The following is a 26,207-nucleotide window of genomic DNA, read 5'->3' as shown; positions in this document are numbered from 1 at the left end:
GGAGTTAGAGGGTGCTAGGGGAGCGAATGAGGGAGAATGAAAGAATGCACGTGAAAAAGGTAAATGGGGGTATAAAGAAAGTGAAAGAAAAAGGAAACGGAATTCGCTTAGATTAGAAGCGTGAAAATTGTAATGGTAAAGTAAAAGATAAGTAGACTAAGATGCGTTTGCGTTCTCATACTCTCTCTCGCTTGCACTCTCGCTTTCGTTCGCTCGCTCACTCGCTTACTAATAAGTCCTACATTGCGCTATCGCAGGAAATAGAAATAAGGAACTAGATATAAGACTTTATGTAAATAGTTGTAAATAATTGTATATATAGAAAGGATAAGATTGTAAAAAATATATAGATGTAAACGGAAAGATTGTAAGGAATGGAAGTCATGTAAACCCTTAGGGGACACATTATGAATAAAGAAGAAGAAGACTGAATACAAACTTTGTAGAGCAGTCATTCACATTTTCAGCCATTTTGAGAAAGATATAAATATTGAAAATTCTACAAAAAAGTATCACAACACTTTTCGATCAAGTCAAAATTCGAAGAATTGCGCCACTTTTCAGAAAACCCAACATTTGGAACTTAAACAATTTTAAGAGTTCTGAGATTATCTAATTCTTACTTTGGAAATAATTTTTTCGTGAACCCTACAAATACAAAACCGATCTACGACTTCAAATAATATTTATGAAAAATAACATTTTTCTCTGTTTAAAAAGGACATCTCACTTTCGAAACTTATTTCCTTTTACTGGCACTGCTTTAATTATGTTTGTAAATCTACTAAAATGTACGCGGAGATTACCAAAGGATATGTTCGAGTTTAATCTGGTACCAATGAGTTAATTATACCAGGGAAGTAGCAATTTAGACATTTTGAATTCACAGCTTACAGATCGATTGTAGGCTCTAGAGGTACAGATTAAGATTGCAAACTTTAAAGTGCAGAACTGCAACCCCTCCCCCTGCATTCATCTGTTAGATAAAATTAAACTGCAGGCCAACTACATTGACCATTAACAAATGCTTTTTCTATTTCGTTACCTGAACCATTTCTTGAGCCACTGTTTCCCTCAGAGTTGTCAGTTGTATCTGAGTTGGAGATTGCAGGATCTCTTTTCACGCTTTCGATACGAAATGAAAACGATGAGCCAAAAAGAAGTATAGTGTGGAGCTTATTTCAAGAAAGTAACGAGACGAAACCCCTGTGTACAGTATGTGGAAAGAGAGTCTCGCGAGGTGGTAAGGGGAAAAATGCACCAACAAGCTCCTTATGGGTGCATTTGACTTCTTACCATAAAGAATATTGCGATGAAAACAACACTGATCTTACGAGTTTTCAAAAGAGTAAGCGTAATGTGAAAAGGTGGAGTGACAGTGATGTTCGGACTAGGTAATTAAACGGTTTTGTTGCTCAAACGATTTTGCTGATCAAGATCCATCCATTGTAGCGAGAAAAGGATTTTTTCGCTTATTGGCGAATACCACACCACAGTACAACATTCCTAAAAAATATTTTTTTTTCTACTACAGTCATTCCCCATATTTACGAAAAAGTGGTCAAAAGGTTGAAAGCAGAAATTGCTGAACTAGGAAGTGGTGCGCGTATGAGTGTGACCGTTAATAGGTCTGTGTGCAGTGTCAGCAATAAAGTTTGGATTTTGATCACAAGTGCACTGGTTGGAAGAAAAAAAGTTAAACAACGTTCCGTTTTATTGCCGCTGGTTGAACTTTCGGAAGATGCTGAAGGATTGATACAATCAGTAAACAAGGTTCTTAGTGCGTGGGGTTTCCACAGTGACACAATTAATGTAATTTTAACCAATGACAGCTGTGCGAAAGAAGGCAATGGATTTGGAAATTTGAAAATTCCCGTCGAATTCTGCTTTCTTTTAATAACAGAATCATGTTCGCAAGAGATGTTGAAAGTTTGATACATGAAAAATATTGTATCGACAATTTCCATCAATTCGTCGAGGATCGCAAACAAATTGATCAAAATCGCCGGACACTCGCATCTCAACTCTTCAATCAATACTGCAACGAAGGATGGATTTGTCACACGGAAAAGAGCACGATAAGGATTGCAGCATTGTTTGAAAATAAAAAGTAGCCTGGAGATTTTTATTGTTCAAAATTATGAAGTAAGAAGAAAAACACTCTCAAACTTGAAGTGGAAACTTGCTGAAGAGTTTGTAAAGTTATTACAGCCATTTGAAGCGGCTTTAAAAAAGTTGTTTTCAAATGAATCCGTCTTTGTCGGAAGTTATTCCAACTTTAAGAGCAATCAATCATTGTGTGGGGAATAAACTTTGCAGTGTTCTTAGAAATTTAATGAAAACCGAATTACAATCTGAAATTAATGTAAAACTTGGTGACCTGGAAGTAAACGACTCTTTTGCGTTGGCAGCCATTTTTGATCCAAGGTTTAAAACAGTTTTCTTTGGTCAAGAAGCTCGAGAAACAATACTTATCTTGTTACACGAACTCGTACATATATTGTGGGAAAAAGAAAATGGAAACAGCAGTGATCTTGTTGCCGAAGAAGAAAAGGAGAACGAAAAACCTGCTCACGAATTTCAAAATTCTTCGTTGGAAAGCTGTTATGCGGACATTGTGGCAGCAGCTGGACAAAACGAATACATGAAAAAAGACGGAAGTAAAGAAGAAATTAATTCATATTTATTGGCGAATCTTTTGGACCGGACTGAAAATCCTATGGAATGGTGGAATAGGAAAAGAGCCATTTTTCCACGATTAAGCACCTTGGCTCAACGATGCTTGTTTGCACCGGCCCTGACAGTAAATAAAGATGACATTTTTTACAAGGATAGAAGTTTTGAAGAACTGCCACAAATGGTTTTTATAAAATACAATTTAAAAAGAATAAGCTTCGAATACTAACAAGAGCAAAGTTTAATTACTTTTTATTTTTTTTCCGAATATAAGTAACACAAGCATATTTTCTATTTAAAACTGAAAGTTATGCAAAATTATGTTTATTTTAACTTTCAATCTTGTATTTCTAAAAAATAATAGGGCCGCTGCGCGTGGCACTTTCTCATTTAATTCGTACAGTTAAAGTACATTTTTTTAAATCTCAAAAATATTATAACAGAAATCGACAAGTGTGATTCAAGCTTATAATTAAGTTTGTATCTAACTGAAAAATATCACAAAGATCATTTGTAATTCTTATAAAAATCTACTGAAAATAACGCATTAAACTTACGGAACTTTTAAAAACAAAAATTGCATAATATTTGAGAATGATATATTTTATATCTGGTCGAAATTTGGATGAATGTTACTTGATGATAATATTACTTTCACGAAAATTGGTAAGATTGTACAAGCAAATTTATTTCTATTTTTTGAAAATTTTCAAAATTTTTTGAAGTATACAACTTTTCTAATTGATTAGAGTTCAATGGCTTACTTTGTTTATTTCAGAAAATATTTTTGTGGCAAATATTTGCCATACAAGTGTTCTAAATTCTAATAAAAGTGGGCAATATTCAAAGTTATCTATTTATAGACTAAATTTCATCAACAAAATAAAAATTACATAGAAATGCTTTTAGTGAAGCCTTTGCTTTGATTTGATATAAAAAAGCCTTTTTTCAGCAAATTGCCGGATATTTTTTATTTGTTGTCAGGCCAGCTTTTTCGGAAGACAGCGTACAAATTATCCGCCATCAAATAATTGTAGTTAGCAATTGTGTTTGGAATATATTCTGATGCAAATTCATACATTCAGTCTTGTAAAAATAAAGGCTTGGAGGCCTTTTTGTGCATTGAAATTTCTGAGGTACAGAAAATTTGTACCATTACCTCCGTTTCCATGGCTTTCATGATCTATTTAAAAAAAATGATTTTGTATAAAAAAAATCTGGATAAAAATAGCGTATTTCACGAAAAAAAAACTTGTTCGCAGCAACTTTTCTTATAAAAATAATTATTTGGAAAAACAAATCGACCAAACATTTCCCAAATTCCTTGAAGTTTTCATTTCCGGAGAAAGAAAATCCGTTTTTTTTTTTAAATTCGAATATTAACACGTGTCAGCGGGCACTTCAAAATCCCATTTAATTAGCATGGGGAAATTTCCGAAAAATAAAATTCATGTTGTAGGTTTTCATCGAAAGGTGCCAAACTTGGTAGGGATTGAAGAGGAGTGTCTACGAAATAAAATCATACTACATAATAACTTTCATGTTCAGCCCACTACCACCCCCCGCAGCGCCACAAATATGACCTAAAAATTAAAAAAAATACATTTTTACGTATTATTGTTACTTTTCAGCAATTTTCGTCGTCTTTTGCGTACAAATAATTACCAGGTGACTAATCTACCTAGATAAGTTTGAAATTGGAGGAGTTTCGATAGTAACAGAGTCGAAAACATTCTCAAAGTTATTCTCATCAAACTTAGCCATATTTCACGTTAGGGGTGGTTTTCTGGGGTAGTTGGAACATTATTCCTTACCAGGTGAACCCGCTTGATTAATCAAGAAACCTAACTACCTTAATAAAATTGAATTTTCACAAGCTAGAATCTTGAATCTTTATTAGCAGAAACACTACGACCCTGTATTTGAAGGAGATAATAAATCGGCCACTTGATATTATGTGACAATTATTGTAAGAACGGGATTAATTTGTTTGGTGAATGTGATTTCGGCAAATGGTTCTCATAGGTTATCACACAAATAAAAGCCAAAATGTATTTTAAAACATACATGTAGATCCCCAGCATGTTCTTTATATGAAAATGGATTTTTCTCGTTAAAAATTGTTGTGCTAGAAGTTGTTTAAATGCATTAAAAGATGCATCGGAAAAGGTGAATTATATTTTTTGAATATACACACATAGACTGGAAAGTAATTTTGGTCCAAGATATTGCAATTTTAGCTTATACATTACGGGGGTTATTTTTTGAACGATTAGGGGTGAGAAATAATTATGCTTAAAAGTTCCATGTTACTATTTTATAGGTAAGTTCAAAAGCGATTGATATAGCATTGGAAAATAAAGAAAAGGCACAAAAATCCCAACACTTAATGTATAAAATTTTTCGCATCAGTCTACAGGTTTGTATGGGCATATAAATACGGGGGCTATTTTTGCAACGATTACACAGCCACACAAAAAAAACAAGAGTGCGGATCTGGTAACAAGACACACGTATTCCTATGGATTTTGGGGCGCTGAATTCAAATTCGGTATCAAAAATCACCCATCACGTCATTTATTGAACTACACGTAAAGCTCTGGAAGCATATTTTCCCAGTAGCAAATGTGTGTTACATCGAATGGGTCAACACGAGCCTAACCTAGAAATAAATCTAACCTAGCCTACCCTAACCTCACGAAACACAATTAAACTCATTGTGTTGTCCCGTTGTGTTTGCGGTACCGTACCATACAGCTTCGGCTTAAACTAAATAGAGGTTTAACCTATCCTAACCTAACAAAACCTGACCTAACCTAACTTAGTCTAATGAAATTCAACCACACGTGTAGCTATGTGAGCGTACGGTTCTCAGTCTTAAATCTGTGCTTTATTTAATAGGTTAACCCGATCTTAACCTATAAATGAATCTAACTTAACAGAACCTAACGAAATTTTGCTTAATGCAACACAACTTAACTTAAGTGTTCCCGTTGTAACACAATAAAATTCATTTCATTGTACTACAGGTGGTTCAAAATTTAGACGCACATTACTCATTTGAAGGAACTTAGAACTACAGGTAGAATTGACCCCCTTTCAATTAATCTGACAATGTTTGTATCAATTAAAATGTAAAGCTGTAACATGTTTTAAGTGAAAATTTGCATCACTGGCATTATTTTGAAATTTATTTCTCTCAGTGCATGATTTTTCGTCATTTTTTGAGTTTATGGCTCAACCATGACGTGATGGGTGATTTCTGATACCGAATTTGAATTCAGCGCCCCAAAATCTATAGGAATACGTGTGCCTTGTTACCAGATCCGCACACTTGTTTTTTTTTGTGTGGCTGTGTTAGGAGTGAAGAATAATTTTGCTTCCCAGTTACGCTTTAAAAATAGCGTGTTAATATTTTATAAGTATTTTCCATCTAATTAGTTTCTTTTTTTTAAATATGCTTTTGCAGAACAGCTGGTTTGCTTTTAAAATAAGGGTTTATTTAAAAAAAAGTGTTTCATATCACATTGGAAAGCAAAAAAATATGAAAAAAATAGCCTCATTTTTTAAATACTTTTTTCATTGCAGGGGGTAATTTTTTAAAATAAGGTTTGATTTTACAAAAGCGATTCATAGCAAATTGTAAAGCAAAAAAATTGCAAAAAATCTAAAATAGTCATTAGTTTAATTTAATGATTTTTGTAGAGAGTGCCGCTGAGTTGATGGCAAGCTAGCGCCACCCAGTTTTCTCAAAAGACCAATAGTGTAATAAAAAATTTTTTGTGAAAAGCAGCAAAAGAGAAATAGCAAAAAATATGCATTATATAAAATTTTGTTTTTCGTTAGTGGCGCCGCTGATTTGTCTGACCTTAAATAATCCATACTGCTATGTAAATCGCATTTTCCTGTCTTGTTTCGCTATTTTGCTTGACATAATATTGAAACCTTATCCGCTTTTGTAATAAATCCCTGTCAGTGAAATTCGTCTAAATATCAGGGAAAAGTCAGGAAATTGTCAGGGAAATTTGAAAATTCAATATTGTGGTCATCCTGTGAACGAAGTTACATTAACGTGAAGGTGAAGAAACACGTGAAAAAGTGAAAACTTCAGGCCCGATGAAAAAAATTAATTTTAGATGTGAATACTTGACGTATTCTGCGCCATATGTTAATACGTATTCAACATGACTATTGTACCTTTCGGCCATGGTTTTATAAAGAAGTGACCAAAAAAATTTCCCAATTAACACAAAATAAAAAAAAATCCGTAAAATTTAATTTGTCACACCAAATGGGATAAATATTCAAACCATTGAGTTTTAATACTTTACATTTTTTTTAGATATCTGAATATGTGTTTGATGACAGCGTTAGGTAAAATTATTATAATTCAATAGATGAGTACCTCAAACACATTAGCAAATAGGGGGAAATTATTTACACTCTCACATTGAATTTAGTAAAGAAAAAATGGGTTAATTAAATGATGAATCGATAGATGCATAAAACTACACAGCAAAAAAACTTAATTTAAGTAGAAAATTCGGCTTATTTTAAGGTGTCACAAAAAGAAGAATAGGCAGTCTGAAATTAAGAATTACATCTGAACATTAAATTAAGGGAATTAGATTTCTGAAATTCAGTTCGGGACTGAATTCTCTTCGATTAAGAATATATTTATACTGAAAGCTAGTGTAAACTTAAGTTAATACACTATCCTAACTGAAATTAAGGGCAATATTATAACTAAAAACCAGGATTTCTCACGCCTTACCGACACTCCTCAGCTGTTTTTATATAATAGTTATTCGTTTTAAAAAATATACAAGTTGGATTCAAACTTGTAAGAAAATACAGAAAAAGCAGGACAAATGGAAAAAACGGTATATTGGGGGCAGGTGCGGTCCAGAATCTTCAGACAATTGCGTTCTGCAATATATTGAAAGGGCGCTCACGCTGCGAAGTAAAAAGTTTTGTAATAATTTAATTACTTTGTTGGGTTTAATAATCCAAATATTGGCTGATAACTGCAACTGATTTTGCTGCAGCACTTTTTTAAATCTGTGAAACGAAAACTCGAATGATGGAAACAGTATCATAGCCGCCACTGACCAACGCGACATGGAGTATTGGAGTAGGATGCGACTAGAATAAATTGCCATGAGCTGTAAGGTAGCGCCAGCGTTCTGTAACGTCATGCAAGGTAGTGCGAACCTGAATATTCCTTTATTTTATCTACCCACTACCCTTAATAGAATGTGTTATCAAGAGAAAGGACACATGAAATTTACAATTACCCAAATAAAAAAAAAATAGCTTGAAAATTACAACAACAATAAAAACTGATTTATGGGTTTCATTATCTTACGCACAAGGCTTATCAGAAAGACCAATATCCCTAGCGGAAGAAACGGAAAGGCTCGGAATGAAGGTTCTATTCCGATTCTTTCCGAATCAAATGGGAACTTTGCTTCCGATTTATTTCTGAACGCCTCTCTTTCCGAAGATTTGAAATGTGTTTCCAAACTTTCTCCGAAGTATCCCACTGCATCTACTTCTTTCTGAACGTTTCCGATTTCTTTCCGAATAAGTGTTGCAGTGTCCCATTATGTTATTCCGATGTTTTCCTAATGTTAACCTGTGTCCCACTGTTTATGTTTATTCCGAATGCTTCTGATTTCTTTCCGAATAATAGATAGATAAATTAATTTTAAAAAAAACATTTTTCAGATAAAATGATTGATCGTGAACCAAAAAAAAATTTTTTTAACAAATTAGTTTTACTTTAAGGGGTTATATACAGTTAGAAGGCCGAAAAAAGCGAATTTTCTGAGAAAACTTTTTAATTTATTGATCTAAAAATTTGTACACATATTATGGTATCTTTTAACTGTATTTTAAGACTTAGTATTAGTAAAATATTTATTTGGAAAGGAGCTACAGCTGATCTCCGGGAGCTCCTCTCAAAAAAGACGTTTTGCGGTGACCACTACATCTCTGAACTGGATCATCTGAAATTAAAAAACCAAACAGATTTCGTTAAAGTAATGTTAAATCTTGTAGTTATTAGAAGGAATACGCAATATAAATTTTTTTGACAAAATGGCGGTTTCTCTAAAAAAAAATCGATTTTTGACCAAAATTTCGACCTTAAATTGTTTATAAAAAAAAATATATTTATCGGTGAGAAAAAATCTTCGATTAATTACTAAAAAATATATTTAAGAAGCTCGTGTTAAAATTTGAGACTAATCGGTTTAGCCGTTCTCGAGTAATGTTGGTCATCGACTTTGAAAACACCATTTTGAGAAAAACGCGTTTAAAGTTTGAAAAGAAAATTACATGGGATAAAATTTTTTTTAACTTACATGGAGTCGTCTATTCCAGGACCATATAATACAACCGCCGCCGCTTCGGCAGCTTCTAATAACTCGAGCTGATATTGTCTGCGGCCATTTTTCCATCTCGGGTGCTCTCACGCGCTCTGAGATCGGAAATGTTCACGCGCTGCTATCTTCTTTTTCGGCATATGAATGCGCATTGGGCCTTTTCAAATTTGCGAGTAACTTCGAAAATATTCACTGGAACGATATGAAATTTTCTGTGTGTATTCTTAAATATATGTACAATTAAGAAAAAAAAATCGTGTTTTTGAAAATTCTAACTGTATATAACCCCTTAAACTATAAGTTGTTGTATTTTTAATAAAAAAATATGAAACAGATTAATTTTTAATGAAACGGTTGTGATTTTTAACCAAAAATATGCAAATTCCACCTAAATATATGCATTTTTGACAACAACAAGCAACGAATTTTCAACAACACAGTTGATTTTTCAACCAAAAAGAATGACTTTATAACAAAATTGCTGAATTTTCATCAAATTAATCAAATTAACTTCACTTTTCGAATTACGTCCTGCATGTCCCACTGTTTATTTATTGAAGGAATTTTATCGAGGACTTATTGTAGTGATTACAAATGAGACTTGTACAAATGGAATATTCGAAATTTGGAATATTTATATGTGATAATGTGCAACAATAATGTACGTGATGTACGAAAGTCAAAAAGGCTTTCTGAGTTATGAAATTTCCCTATTTCAAGGTTTTTAGGAATCTTCTTTGCTGGATTCAACACGAATGAATATGAGCGCTGCAATTTAAAAGGAAATATCAGGCGACATTCGAAAATATATCAGAAACATTCGACGACATTCGGAAATGATCGGAAAAAAGTCAGAGATTGGGACATTCGGAAAGACTCAGAAAGGTTCATGGGACAGCTCGAAATTTGGAAAGAAATCGGAAGCAAAGTTTCCATACAATTCAGAAAGGATAGGAGCGGAACCTCTTTCCGAACCATTTCCGAAGTTTTTCCGAATCTTTCCGACGCGGCCCTTCCGAACCTTTTCGTCTTTTACGCTAGGGTAAATGCTTTTAAACAATTTTGAATTAATGTATACATAAAAAATGATCATAAATTATAAATGTATATCACTAATAAAAAAGTAGATGAAAAGATTGAAAATATATCAAGTGTAGTTTACTAAATAGAATTTAAAGGCTGTAATAAAATCGATATGGGTCGAACTGGCCGTAGACTAAAAACTATAACTCAAGAACGTAAAACGTTTTTTAGAATTTGTCATTTGAATACTGGTTTGTCACAACACTCTTGGAACTTTGATAATTTGTTTGATTCTGACTTTAATAATAAGTGACGTCCGTGAGCCGCGTCTACGACCTATCTCTTTCCGTGAGAATGTAGTGGGAAGTGGAGAGGGAAAATTTCGTCAGTCTTCGCTCTCTCCTAAAAATCGCATCTGTCTGGTCGACTTTGACAGCTCGCTTCGAAAAATCTCACTTTTCAGAGTAAGCCTTCTTTCTTAAGCACACGTCACATATAAAGATTCTAGCTATAGAAAATAGTTCTTACAAAAGAAAAATTTTATAATTAATTTTTATTTTAAAATATAATGAAATTTCTTTTAATTGAAAAACAGAAATCCTCAATATAAATCAATACTATCATAGCATCACTCAGGAATGATTTTAAATTCCTATTACTTTGACGTACTCCTCTCACCTTGAATTAAACACGTCTATTATTATATATTACATGAATTAATGTATAACCACAAAAATTGTTCTATTATGTACCTTGTTATCGTTTGTAACCACTATAATTCACGCTTCGTTTTTTTTCTAATGTAACCAAAGTCTGAGAAATTCTCTAATTAAAAATTTTTTTACATAAGAAATTTGACTTCAAAAGCTTCATGTAATTTTTATACTTTTTTGTAAACCTTCATTGACTGAAATTGACGGCTTGTTTGTAACTAGGTAAATTACTTGAAAAAAGGCTAACAAAATCGTCGAAGCATAGTCTTTTTGTGTTATCATGGCAATTTAATTTTGAATTTAGGTTTAATGACCTTGAGTTTTATTCTTTTTTTAAGTGGCTAGTAAGACAGAAAAGGAGGGAACACATGTATTCCTTTTTTAATTCTTGATTTATTTGAATTCCGTCAATTGCACGAATTCCTTGATATTCACGAATTCCATGAATTCCTTGAATTCCATTAATTCTTTTAAATCCTTGAATCTCTTGATTCTCTAGCGACCTCTGAGCATTCTTTGAGTAGTCTCAAGCAGTCGAGTAGTAGTTTTGGGAGTATTCGGAAAACCCGAGAAGAAACCGAGCCAGTGGTCCCAGCCGTGCCAGCAGTTTGGTTAGGTTCGGATATGTGCACCAAGACGTACGCAAGAGATTCAGCCAGTTGAGGCTTCGCATTTGCACGAGCATTTTCAAAGACCTATAGACGGCTGACTGAGATTTTTTCAATTTTAATTACTGTTTGTTAATAAATTAATGGAATGAATCATGAAAGAAGATTCGAAGCCCAAATGTTGAATTTTTTATTATTCTACATAAAAAGATTTAACTTTAATCCAAAATTTTTTGTTTAATTTTTACAAGTTCGGCCCGCCATATTGGATCCGCAATTTTTAATTTTGACATTTTGACTATGGTTTCTAATTCAGCGACTACAAATAAAATTTAATTAGTTGAAAATTATTCATACCATGAAGTTTTAAAATAGAAAATGCAATTTTATTTTTCTCAGGAACGATAGACTAGTTCAAAGTTCGGTCGTGAATTCGGCATGACAAAATTTAGAAAATATAAAAATAGCATTTTACATATAATATCAGAGTGTTCATGGTAGTCAATAATAAAAATGTTTGCCGACAAATGTCAAATGTAAGACAGATTTTCAAGGTGAAAAAAATGTTGTTAAAGCTTCTCCATATTTTCTGTAAATCCGAAGAAAAAAATCCCACTGGGTCGTTTATGTCAAAAGTTGTACGATTTAAATTTATTAAAGTTTATTAATGTTAAAAATTGGAAGTTCATTTTCCCCATAAGAGAATTGAATGTAAACAATCAACAGACACCTGAAAACGATTTTTAGCATATTCTTGAAAACGATTTTCCGAGGTTATTCAAATTGCAGTGCTCATTCGACACTTCCTGATGCTACTAAAATAATTTTTGAAACATAAATTAATAATAGCTGATTTATTGCATACAATATAGAGTCTGGGTTGTATTGAAACACAGCTTTATTAATAGATCTAACTGCTATTATAAATTAAACCAGAGATTTAAAAAAATTAATCTTGAGGCATTTTCTAGGATATATCACACATTCTTGCTCTTAGTAAATAGCATGATACATGTATTGACAATATACGACACCAAATATTAGACAATTAAATTCCGCTTTAATTCCTGACATTTAAATATTACATTATTTGAATCCTACATACTTGCACGCATTCGGAATATAATATAGATATTTTACCGAATAAGTAGAGTTTATGGAAGGATGGCTAACTAATGCAATTAGCAGTCTAAAAAGTGGAATAGTAGACATTTTCATTTAAAATGGCCTTGCAAGAACGAACTCTACTTTCCGGGTAAATAGACTATAGTTATAAGTAATACAATAAGACATGAGGATGATTATTTTTTGACAAAATTTCAAAATGTAAATGTGCCAGCCCGATAATTAGCAAAATTTTTAAAAAAACATATTCTGCAGAAAGAAAATCGAAATCGGTTAATAGAACTCATCAATTGTATTTGAAATTTTCCATGCTTATAATTTAACATAAATCAATGTGGAGGCCAGCATAGATTTTTAACACTTCACTATTCTTAAGAAAACTGTAATAAACTGTGATATATGTAGAAACGTTTTGGAAGTGGTTATTTTGGTCGGAAATTTCAGGAAAATGTCAAAAAATACAAATGAGTAAAAGTGCCTCGAGCGCGCAAAACGAGAATTTTCATAAATGCAAAAACTTAAACGCGTTTTTCTCGAAACAACGTTTTTCGAACTGGTCGACATGATTTTCAAAAAACTAATCAACCGATTAGACTGAAATTTTAACAGCCTATTCTACACACAAATGCTTATCAGGTAGACTTCCAGAATTATTAGCGGTTAACATTTAACCCTTTTTTTAAACAATTAACATGAACAAAAAAGTGCCAGATTTACCATAAAAAAAATAACTTTAAAGTTCTTTGGCTTCCCCCTTAATGATCACCTTTGTGCATAAAAACATTATTAAGTGTTAAAAAAGGCGGATATTAAATTTCTATTTTAGAGAAAGATATTTTATTTTTAATGTTTTACTGGCCCTTTTAAATATAAAAGGAAATTTCGAAAGCGAACTGCGAGCTTTGAATATTGGACAATTTCCTTCTTCTTCTGCAAAATTACTTTCTCGTCAAATGTCACCGGTCACCGGGTTAGCGAATTTACTTTTTAAGGCCATGTGATGAGTATAACAGCTGATTAAGTCAGCCCTAAGATTAATATTTTTTCACCCATATTGAAAAATAAAAGTTTAAATAACGCGGAAATTTTTTTCGGGAAATGTTAATAAATATTAAAGGATCGTTTGTGGCCTTGCAAAGAGATGGAGGAAGAAAAAAGTTTATTTATACAAATAATGATTATCAACGGACACATTTAGGTTTTACAGCAGAAGTTTGACTTCTAACTTTCTCTGACGGCAATCATGCAATCTGTTTTACCCACAGGCACCTAGAAGTTCGAATTTGTCTACTAACTGGGTTAGTGCTGCTTTGACACAGCTGATACCAGACTGATACGTATGTCAGACCAAACATGTTTATTTGCATTTCAAGTGCAAACATTAGTTTTTGCATTATTTGTGCATAATGTTCGTGAGCGATTTTTGTTGTTTTGCCCCACTTTGATAAAAATAAACCTCAAAACTAGCCCATTGACAACATTGCAAATTGATTGCAGGGTTTGACGACAGCACGATCGTTATTTTTTCAAAACAGTAATTAAAAAAAAACTTTTTTCACTATTCTAATTACTTAGAGACACATTCTTGCATGCCTTCTATTTATCGTGCCAAATTTTTAACACGATATCTCATTCTGTGCGGACATAAGTTGGGAAAGAAATATCGAAGACCAGGTTTGGTCACGGTACCCTCTCTTCACATAGCCTTAAACCTTTGTGAAATAAGAATCCCTCTAGTCAAAAGTTTACACTCTCTGTATCTCGAATAGTTTTACATCAGTATCATACCAAATTGGTGGTTCTACATTTCTGAGATAAATAACACCCCACATGTAAGTCCTGAACCATGCAGTTGTACCGGCGTTCGCTTGATACCTTCTGATAAGAATAGGATGAGGAACAGGTAGCAATCCAACTAGCGTTCCGTGTTGTAAGAATTTCAAAATTTCACTCTCGTCCGTTAATCCTCTGTAAAATATGAATTGAAGCTAGTTACGCACCATATTGTTAACTATATTTTGGTCTAAAATATCTTTTTTGGAGTGCTAGCTTTACAAAGAAATACAAAATGTTTATTTCGTCTGCATTACAAAATTAAACATTTAGACCATAATATAAAAGAAAATTAAAAATATGGTTATAAATACTTGTCAATGCAAATTTTTTCAACTTGTGGTACAAGAACTTGCAGCAAACGCATTATGGTTTGGAGTGGTAGCTTGTTTTTCCATTGGCAGACCCATTCAACTGATGGAATCCACTGATTTACATCTAGACTTGAATGCTCTCCAATTCTGATTCCTCCTTTCTACAAGAAAATGTTAACACACTATTAATAACTGAAACACCGTTTCCTCCAAAGTGGAGGGACCTTGCATTATATTTTTTATATTGTAACTTGTTATAAATAAACAGGGATTTGTTCTCGTGTGATCAATGCAGAATTAAAAAAAAAAGAAACTTAAAAATCGCTCGCAGAATATGTCCTGCTGTGTAAGTTCTTAGGGAAAATTAATTTCTGGTCCTAATGAACTGGCACTATAGAGCTGCATAGCTTGAGCGCCAGGGGGGGGGGGGGGGGGGGGGGGGGGGGGGGGCACCGGGACTCACCGCCCATCTACAAGCTATTCTGTCATCAAATAATTTCCGGTCCGGTCAAGTTTTTCTTTAATTCCGAACTATTTATGCTACACTTAATTTAATCGAGTTGTCTTATTGGTCAGAGTGCAAAAATCAATGCATCCAGGAGGGCCGTATAAACTTAATTTTTCAAACTTTTCTTTTTTCCCTTGGTTTTTTTCTTGTTTGTGATTACCACAGAGTGGAAGAGCGTAGTCTGAAGTTGCGCACGGAGCGTAGCCTCGGCTCCCTCGTTGCGGAGAACCGTCGCGTGGGGGTAAGTGGTGGGAGAGTCTCGCGAACATTTGAATGTTCCAGCATTGAGAAGACAGACAGCATTGAGAAGAATGAAAAGAAAATATAGCAACAAATGATACGTTGTCATTAATGCAAAAGAGGGTGGCCGCTGGACCTGAAAGTCGGGAAATGACAGTGAATTTATTTTTTTACCGGGAATTTAAAAAAATTTTAGAAAATAAATCTGACCAACTTTGATTTCAACCGTGTTTTAAATAATTAGCTAAATTGTTATATTTTTTAATTGTGATATCATTCAGTTTAGAATAAGCAATTAGAAAATCTTTCACTTTAAAAATGTTCCATTTTAGATTTTAATTTTTAAGCGTACATTTTTAATTAAAAGACTTTTAAAAAGCAGTTCTAAAGACTTAAAAAATTAAAAATTAGAAAAGTTTGAAATAGATGCTTGAGGATAAAAAAAACATTTTTAGTCGATCAAATGTAAATATAAATTAATCAATAATTTTTAATTGAACTGTACTTTAAATTTTAAATAGTAAATAAGAATTTATTTTACAAGACAATTCGGAATCAGTTCATAATTTTAGAATTTCCAGATTTAAACTTTAAAAATTAAACTGATTAAATTTGAAAGTCTTATTAGTTAGACAAATGTAAACACCCGATTGAAACTTTATAAACTATTTTTAATTTTAATATAAATATAAAATAATATATTCGTAATTACAGGCTTTAATTAACTTTCAAATATTGTTTCAGTTTACAATATTCCATTTTTAAACCATTCAATTTGAAATTTTTTAATCAAGAAAAATAACAATTATCTAATATTTAGAGATATCTGACTGTTCATTTAAAATCCGAAATTACAAATGAAATACACAAAACTAAACGAACAACTAAACTTTCAACGTTTCAATTTTAATTACACTATTTAAAAAAAATTAATTTCTTACTTAAATTGTTGAATTGTCGAAGGATAACAAGAGGAAGAGTTCATCTTTCGAATAAAAATATAAGCTTTTAGACGAAGTGAAATCAGGTGCCTCAAAACAGTCTATTTTACAGAATTTATTTTCTTGTCGGTAATTTAAAAAATCTTTAGAATTACAAATATTAAAAATAATTAGTTGAATTGTTATCTTTTTCCATAATTAACACCTACTGTCCTTAGAAAAAAATCGAGTAGGTTCACTTTTTAAATTAAAAGTTAAATTATTTTTCTTTCAAATACTTGAAAAATCCTTAAAACACTCCAATATTTTATTTAAAAATCTTGAAAAATCTGAATTTTGTTTTACGTTTTTCAAAATTGAAATGACTATTTTCAATTTTCCTACAAATCTTAAGGAAACGTGTTTTATTCTTTTAAAGCTCTTCACAATTAAGTCTTTAAAGAATTTATACGCAAAATGATGACTTATGGTACACGTGTTAACTTTTTAATAACACAGTTTTTAAACAAAATTGGTTATATGCCTTTTTCCATAAATGGAATAATATCGTTAAAAAAGTTAATATATCGTTTTTTTATCTTTTATTTTTTAACTAACATTAATGCACTGGAAAATAATAATTGATTCCACGAACACGTTATAATGAAGCGCAGCGTATTAGCTATAGTCGATTTCACTGAACGGGTTATACTCTTAGTATCAACAAGTCTACAACTGCAGTAGGTCGAGGCGCGCTGACTTTGTAATGTTTAGAACTCATGTAAACATGCGAATTTTGAAATACCCTTTTATGACACATGTAAAAGCCATGCCTTCGTCGTTTAACGCAATTTACGAAAAAGGGCATGTAGGCCTATGTGCCCTTCTTCCATCCAAGGCCTCAATATATTATTTTATAATTATTTTTAAATTAAAAATAGTTTTTAAAGTTAAATTAAAAAGTTATTAATTAATTTATATTCACATTTTATCGACTAAAAATCTTTTTAAATCCTAAACCATCTATTTCCAACATTTTTAATTTTTAATTTTTCAAGTCTTTAACCCGTGGTTACCACATTCGTGAAAATATGCACCAGCAAAATTTTCGAATACGTGTCTCTTGTCAGTGGGTAAGTCTAAGGGTCGCTCCCCCCAACGTTAAATATGTCCATTAGGTCATCGCCTGATAATCGTTTTTTCGACTACATTTTCTATAGAGATAAGTAATTTTACTCATACTGCATCTTGATGCTGTATGCGTTGGTTGCAGTACTTTTACGGAATAAGTTTTAGAATAACTAACGTTCAGCTCTGCATAACGCTTGTTGACTGCTCACTTCAAACGCATCATCTGTAAGTAGCAGTCAACAGGCGTTATAAATCTTATATATATTTTTTTAACTTTTTACCTCTGCAAAAAAAGGATTGTGATTACTCCGTGAGTTTCCAATAGAAAATTTAATGTAGAATCCGAATTTCAACAGTTTAAATGTTGATCATGCTTTTTTTTAGTTTTTTAAAAAGGAAGCGAATGGGTCATTACGGGTACTCTGTAGAGGCTCCAATCGGTTCCTTCGGTCCCACAGGGAGCATTATTATTATTCATTAATTATTAGATTTGTAATGTGTTTTCCCTTCTAGATTAAGTATTGACTGATTTTGCTATGCTTAAAAAATTCTTTATTTTTAGAGAGCCATATAGAATATTCATATTGTATTTCATGTGTGGTTGGTAATTTTTCTTGAAAATATATACTTTTATCTTAAATTTAAAAAAACAAAAGTACATTTTCGATAATTACAAAAGAATGACATTTCAAAAAAGTTCTTTTAATTTTTTAATTTGTTTACTATTTAAAAATTCTTTGTTTCAATTATGTTGATCATCATTGCATTTCTTAGTAATTTTACCCCAAAAAATATGTATTGAAAGTCGCATTTAAGTTATTTTTGCACGAGTTACTAAAATTTAAAAATGCGAAATCCCCAAATCGGACAAGTGTGGTAAACATGTATGCGCAGATGGAGTGTGGTATCCACGGGTTAAAACTGCATTTCAAAATTCTTTAAATAAAAATGTACGCTTAAAAATTAAAATAAAAAGTTTTCAAAGTGAAAGATTTTCGAATCAAGCATTCTAAGCTACATGATATCATAATTGAAAAATATATCAATTTAGCTAATTATTTAAAACACGGTTGAAATCAAAGCTAGACAGATTTATTTTCTAAAAATTTGTAAAATTCCCTGTCAAAAAGTAAATTCACTGTCATTTTCCGACTTCTAGGTCCAGCGGCCAGCCTGTATTTGCATTGATGACAACGTATCATTTGTCGCTCTATTTTCTTTTCAATCTACTCTGTTCTGTCTGCTCATCACAGCCACAGACATTCAAATGTTCGCGCGGCTCTCCCATCACTTCCCCCCATGCGACGGTACTCCGCAACGAGGTAGCCGAGGCAACACTCCGTGCGCAACTTCAGAATACGCTCGTCCGCTCTCTGGTGATTACTAAAGTCTTGTATCAAGTCATGCTTAAGTTGATTTGTTCACTCAAAGTGGGCGTTTCTCTTGTTCGTCGTCGTGTTTCCATCTAAATTATTTTAAGCACCCTGAACTTTAGGATGATCGGCTCTATTCTCCGACCACTTGACGGGTGCTCTGAGCGTTTCATCGTTTTGAACTGTATCTACGACTTTTTGTGGGTTTGTGGTGTCATTGATGTTCCTACGAGCATAGCCCCGCATGTAAGGATAAGGCTGCATACTCTGAAAGGTTTTCTTGATATCCCAGAGTCACTGTTTAAGACACCTCGCCCAGGTGTCATTCAGCCTTCGGCATGATTGTAACACTTCCGTTTAGGGGTTATTACTTCGGCACCATCTCTGTACGATTGCCCGCTACTGTTTGTTAATTATTTTAACTATTTTTAGCAGAAACCCTTCGTAAAGGGTCCTCTATTTGCAACCCTACGACGCGTTCTGTTATGGTCAAAGGCCCTTCTAAACCGAATCTATATATCGACGGGTGAGCGGAAGACGTCGTGTCTGATTTTTATTTCAAGAGACGTCGTATCTCGCTCGTGGTTCCAACAGACATCATATTTCGTTTACCGCCCAAGAGACGTCGTACCTTTTACGCTGTTCAAAAAACGTCGTATCTCGATCGCAGGTCAAGAAACGTATGTCTTAGAATTAAATTTTTTCAGCTTGTACCAAGTTTTCAATAAAAAAGCACAAGATTTATTAAAATAATTACTGATAAAATATTTTTAAGGTGGAGTGGCTGATTACGGTGTCTAGCTGGCGCGCTCCGTGGTTGCTTATGTATATAACAAGTACCTGATGTATACAGATGGTTAACGTAACCGATTACGGAGCCCAGGTGGCGCGCTCCATACTTTTTCATGAAATAAGTACCTAGTGTATATTCGGGTGGTCAGGATGGCCGATTACAGAGTCTAACTGTCAGGGTGGTTGATTGCGAAGTCCTGGTAGTGGGATTCATAATTTTTCATTCTTTTTTTCATTTCTTTTTCATTATGTTTGTTCATGTTTTTCCCTAAGGGGGGCGATTACAGAGTTTAATTTAATGCTCATCAGGTATCCAAAAAACTTGCGAACTGCAAATTATTCCTAAAGGATTTAATAATTTTTAGCTAAAAATAAAGGAGAAAAGATGTGATTTATATATTTAAAAAAATACTGCTTCTTCAAGATTGTTTTAACCAAAGATGTTTTGTTATGTTATTTATCAGATGTTATGATAATTCATGTTACTTAAAAGATGTTTCAAAAGGCTATGCATGTTATAACTTTATGATACTAAGTTTATTAAAATGATAAAAATTTTATACACAGTTGTTATTCTTGTAACCTCGAAGGTTAATAGTGTCGTCTGCTTCAGTCCGTTTCAGTCTGTTGCAAAAATGTCGCAGGACATTTGCATCCGTTCGTTTTCAATCATTCAGTGTTTAGGTTATGCGTTGCGTACCCAGATGTAACCAGGCTTTAGGAAAAATGTCGAAGGATAACAAGAGGAAGAGTTCATCTTTCGAATAAAAATATAAGCTTTTAGACGAAGTGAAATCAGGTGCCTCAAAACAATCTATTTTACAGAATTTATTTTCTTGTCGGTAATTTAAAAAATCTTTAGAATTACAAATATTAAAAATAATTAGTTGAATTGTTATCTTTTTCCATAATTATACCATTCACTTTACACTGCATAATTCAAAAGTCTTTCAATTAAAAAATTTTCCATTTTAGATTTTTATTTTAGGGCTTATATTTTTAATTAAAAAAATTTCAAGATGCAAACATGAAGACTTGAATAATTCAAAATTACATGCGTTTGAAGTTCAAAATTTTGAATGAAAAATTTATCATTTAACATTTATTATTCATTAAAATATTTAGAAGTTCTGAAAAAATTTAAAAGAACTTCTAGGTTTCCCAAGATTTTGAAGTAAAATTTTAAAGCTTTTCAAGACTGTTTTAACTATTTGAAATCACTTAACTTCTAATTTACGAAGTGTACAGTTAAAAAATTTTAATTTCAATGATTGATTCTTTTATTTAGAGCATTGGAAATTATAACGTGGATTTATATTTCTGGAATTGAATCTGAATCTTTGAACTCTATAATTATTCAAGGTTAAAAATTCTTAATCTGCAGTTTATCTGCATTTCATTTGGACTTGTTTAATTGAAAACTGTTAATACGTTTCATTTTATACGTGTACATTATTTTGCAATCGAATAAAAAGTGTTTTTTTTTGTAAAATGTTGAAATGTTTAAAATTCAAGAGTTTCACTTTGAGTGCTTTAATTTTTTGTTTGCTTTTTATTACTTCAAATGGAAAAATGCTTTAGCCTTAGAGTTCGCTTTTTATATTAATACTGAAAATCAGTACTTTTATAAAGTTGGATTTTCGAGCACAAACATTTTCATGTTCATTATAATATTACAAAATCAAAACAGCAAAAATACAAACAAAACTATTTTTAAGACAAAACTCCAACAGAAATGATTCAGACGGCGCTGATTGTTTATGGTTTGGCGAGTCTCGACATAGTAAGAAGAAGACGAAAGACGATGTTTTTTGGAACCACGAGCGAGTGTCCCGTAAGTACTGTCTTTCCTTGTAATGGCGGATAAAACAAAATCAAATCGAAAAGTCCCCAAATTTTGTTGGATCTGATGGTACGTATTTTGGGTGCTACAGTGCATTGAATCCCCAGTTGCAAGTGTGTATGCAACCCCGAAAATTAGTTCAAAATAAAAAAAATACTATTAGGAATGTGTTTGTCTCTCTAAATCTAGTGGACTTGAGTTAGATTTTGCAAAAAATCAATTGCCTTATTTAAAAGTATTCGAGATAAAATAGTGCCTCTCTGAAATTCGGCGCATGGAAAAAATGTAAATGTAGGCTAAGTTCACCAAAATTTGGTGAGCGCAACACAAATAATTTCAATGAGTCTAGATAATTCGTACACTAAATAAATAATAATTGATGACAGAACAAACTATGAATCCTAATTTATGTAGAATTCAATTAAATGAATTTTTCTAAAAGAAAGGAACCTTTTACAACTATATCGAAAATCATGACGTTTGGTTAACTACTCGTAAATAAGGATTTACATGTTTTTTTAATTCTTAAGAATTCTGTATAAGTCTTTGAATTCAGTTGAAACTTTTTAAAACTTTTTTGAATTCTCTTAAAATCTTTAGAATTCACATTGAATTTCTGTAAATTCCTTCAAGTCTTTTGAATTCTGCATAATTCTCTAGATTTCTTACACTTTTCGTATATTCTTTTGAATTTTTTAAAAATGTTTGAAAAAAACATACGTTTTTTTTAATTTCTCAGAATTTTGTATAAGACTTATAATTGAATTGAAATTATGTGCATTTTAAAGTTTTTTTAATTTTCGTAAAATATCTAGAATACACGTTAAATTATTTTGAATTCCTTGATCTTTTAATCATGCAGAATTCTCTCGATTTCTTCGAATTAATTTGTAATATTTTAAATTATTTTAAAGATCTTTATGGTGGCGACTTGACCGGGAAACCGAGAAAGACCGGAAAATGCCCGGGAATTTTATAGACCAGGAAAACCGGGATTTGAATTCAAAAACCGGGAATTTACTTCTGATCGTAGCTAAATTGAAGTTTTCATTGTTTTAGTAATTTGGTCAATTTGGAAAAGTGGTGTTTGCTTTATTTACTTTAATTCCTTTGTCACAGGGACTTTTTGACATGGAACGGGAATTTTTTAAAGAATTAAAACTGGGATTTAGAAGAAAGCAGTTTAAAAATCCCGGTTCCAAGTTCAAATTTGTCACAATTTAAAAGTTCCTTCTTCCGAAGTTTAAAAAAGAAAATACTTCAAGTAGTTCTTAGAGTAGAAGCAGTACTTCGAAAAGGAAATATTTCTCAATCATAATAAAATCTTGGTTTACATTTTTCGTTAAGAATATATCTTCTTTCCTTGAAAATTATTTTAGAAGAATAAAAAGACTTGAAGGGATTTACAATAATTCAACCTGAATTCTAAAGATTTTAAGAAAATTAAAAAGTGTTATAAGATTTAAAAGTTTTCAATTAAATTCAAAGACTTCTACATAATACTTTTGATTAAAAAAATTTTGCGCCATAATCCAGTAGTAGTTCAGCCGTCGACCAGGGTTGATGAATTTGGAAATTGTGGGAAGGAATTGCATCTTTTCAGATGAATTCAGAAAAATAAAAATAAATTATGTCCAAAATATTTTAAAACAATTCTTTAAAATCTTTCAAAGAATTAAAAAATGTAGCAAATTCTAAAAACTTTGAACGAATTCAAGTAATTTAAAGACAATTTAAAGATTTATACATCATTCTGCAGTAATAAAAAAAAGTTTGCATCCTAATTCAGTAGCAGTTCACCCATTGACTAAAGTTGATGCATTTGGAAATATTAAAAAAACACCATTTTTTCTGAAGAATTCAGAGAATGTATAATAATTCAACGTGGATTTTAAAGATTTTAAGACAAATAAAAATATTTTATTTGAATTCAAAATATTTTAATAGAATTCAAAGATTCCTAAAGAATTCTGTAGAATTAAGAAACAACGAGTGCATCCAAATTCAGTAATAGGTAACCGTTAACAAAAGGTGGTTCATTTGGAGATAGTTGAAAAGAATTACAAATTTTCAGAAGGATTCAGAAAATTAAAAAAAAATCAACTAATATCCTAAATTAATCAAGAGAATTCAAAGATTAGGGTGGCGATTCAGCAGAGGATTTCAAATTCCCGGTCATTTCCTGGTTAAGGTTTTCAATTTTCCCGGTAAACTAAAATTAAAATATTATGATTTGTCGCAAAACGCAAAGATTTATTTTAATTAATGACGTTCATTAAAAAATCTCTTAACACAACAGAGCAAAAAATTGCAAAATAAATGAACTAGAATAGTGGAATTTTAAGCAAGAACCCTGGTCATTGAGCACAATCGGTTAATAAGCACAATCAACAAAAGATGATCCGATTCTTTTAAAATGGCTTGCGGAGCATTAGCGCCGCATTGTGGTAATATAAGAAATTAGGTTCTAATAAACATTTGAATAAGATTGCTTAATAAATTTGGAATAAAAATTTGATTTGAAATACACAGTTGATTCAAAAAGTTCCGGGACTGATTTTTTTCTAATCGTGCTTGAGGTAATACGGTTGAGTATCTGCATGCAATACTTACTCTGGTTCATTCTGAGTCTAAAGCACTTTGGTTCATCAGTCACTTCAGTCGCTTGTGTGGAATGTACGCTTGAAATTATTAGGATTTTTTATTTTGTCACAATTTGAGTAATGGAACAAAGAGCTGCAATTAAGTTTTGTTTCAAACTAGCCAAAAGTGTTTCAGAAACGTATAATACGTTACAATGATCTTTTTCAAAATAGGTCCGTCATCAGCCCATTAAACGAAGTCTGTTGCTGCCAAAACATGCTGCACTTTCTTCTCTTGTGTCAGAGAGTGGGATATGAACATCGCGTACTATCGTGTAAACACTACCTACACTAATTAGAAGTTCTTCTGATAACATTTCAATATTCAGTTGACGATTGTTTGCAAGGAGTGCATGCACATGTTCGACGTTTCAGTCCCGTAATGCTTGGGACACTCCTCTCGGATCGTCCTGAAGCGATTCCCGGTCATCCGAAAAACGCGCGTACCACTTTAAAGCTTTGCTTAGCTCTAGGCAGTCACTTCAATAAGCATTTTGTAATATATAGTACGTTTCTGAAGCACTTTTTATAGAGAATAATTTATGTGCCTGTTTAATGCTACCTATAATATGTACTATCCTGAGCTAAGAGGCACTAAGATACCTTATTTACTACGGCCCTGTTCGTGTCATGTCTGCTTTGCGCTGACGCCTGTGCGCGTCCAGTTCCCTTTTATACGTCTTGCTATGTGCACTTATAACCGTTCAAAATACTTTTTGCTTTCCAATAAATGATAATTATTGAAATAAAGTTCCTTTCTTTATTAGGTTGTGGGCCCAGTTCACGCCCTGCTGTGTGCAGTTTAAACCTAGATTCTTAGAGTGCTTGAGAATTGACGTTGCGATCAGTTTGTCTGTCGGTTTTTATAACCTCTGTCGACGCGAGTGAAATTAAGTGTTTGTGAACAATGTCGGGAAGAATCGACGTGGCGTCGATAAATAAATTCGACGGTAAAAATTAACAGCAGTGGCGATTTCAAATGGTGCTTGCATTAAAAGCTAAAGGTGTTTATGAAATCGCCTTCGGAAGTGAAATGAAACCTCCTTTTGCTGCAGGGAATGAGGCTGCTCGTACGAAGTGGATAAAGGAATATACGATCGCCATGTTTACCCTCACAGCATCAATGGATGTATCTCAGATAACACTAATCGAAAATTGTGAATCATTGAAAGGTATACTTGATAAGCTAGACTCAGTTCAGCTTTCCTTCATGGAGATCTACAAGAAGAAGTTTACATGGATGTTTCCGACGGAGTCATGGAATCGACGAATCTCGTATGTAGGCTGAAGAAGGCTCTTTATTGACATGAGCAGGTTCCATGCTGCTGGAATCGAAAATTTGCCAACTTTCTTCGCAATTTCAAATTTCAGCTGGGTCAAGTTGATCAGTGCATCTACGTTGTTGAACTCAAGAAAAAAGCGGTGATTCTCGTTTTCTACGTCGACGAGGGTCTTATCCGTGCAGAAGATGATAAAACTCTATCAAAGGTTATCAGTGAATTGAAGAGTATTTCTGAAGTGACTGTAAGCGAGTCTGGATACTATCTGGGAATGGAAATTAAGCAGGATCCAAAGGATGGCTTAATTCTTTTTCATGGAATCAGTTACATCGATTCTCTACTTAAAACATTTAATCTGCAAGACATTAAACATCTTAAAATCTGTAATCTGCAATGTTTGCCGTCAATCTGTTAAGCAGATTTTAGACTAATTTCAATAATTGTCACTGAAATGCTGAAAACGTGTCTTCAAATATTTAACAGAAACACGTGACATTGGAATAAAATACAAAAGAGGACAATGCAAATAGAACTCTCATCGGATATTCCCTACCGAAAGAAATCTTTGAGTTTTCTTTAGCGAAATAGCTTGGCCCATTTGAGTCTATAAACAAAGTAATAGTCTCGGAGATAGTTTGAGAGATTTGGGTCCTTTTCAAGATCCTTTTAGTGGTCGTTTTAAGAGTGGTGCGACAGTAATATAATGTTCCTTTTGTATTCGTCACGTACCGGGCGGGCAGAGTTATTTACAGTAATTGGTCGTGGCTAATCCGCTCTCCCTTTTCAAATTTCTCTTC

The 26,207-nt window shown here is 32.6% G+C and overlaps 2 protein-coding genes across 4 annotated transcripts in view; one reads left to right on the top strand and one right to left on the bottom strand.

Moving 5' to 3' along the window:
* The window catches only part of LOC117176152 (mitochondrial inner membrane protease ATP23 homolog), a 260,005-nt gene that overhangs the window by 196,023 nt on the left and 37,775 nt on the right, over positions 1-26,207 (top strand). The gene's annotated exons all lie outside the window — the stretch shown is intronic.
* LOC117176134 (protein HID1) overlaps positions 14,135-26,207 on the bottom strand; it is a 124,426-nt gene continuing 112,353 nt past the window's right edge. For all 3 annotated transcript variants that reach the window (XM_033366209.1, XM_033366227.1, XM_033366219.1), the window contains 2 exons: positions 14,682-14,842; positions 14,135-14,502 (listed from right to left, as the gene is read on the bottom strand). In XM_033366209.1, coding sequence (XP_033222100.1) covers positions 14,280-14,502; positions 14,682-14,842 — 384 coding nt within the window. In that variant the 3' untranslated portion in view covers positions 14,135-14,279. The remainder of the gene's footprint in view (positions 14,503-14,681; positions 14,843-26,207) is intronic.

The sequence above is a fragment of the Belonocnema kinseyi genome, chromosome 1 (genome assembly GCF_010883055.1).
Source record: "Belonocnema kinseyi isolate 2016_QV_RU_SX_M_011 chromosome 1, B_treatae_v1, whole genome shotgun sequence".
NCBI classification, from domain to species: Eukaryota; Metazoa; Arthropoda; class Insecta; order Hymenoptera; family Cynipidae; genus Belonocnema; species Belonocnema kinseyi.
This window is presented reverse-complemented; position numbering and strand designations above follow the sequence as displayed.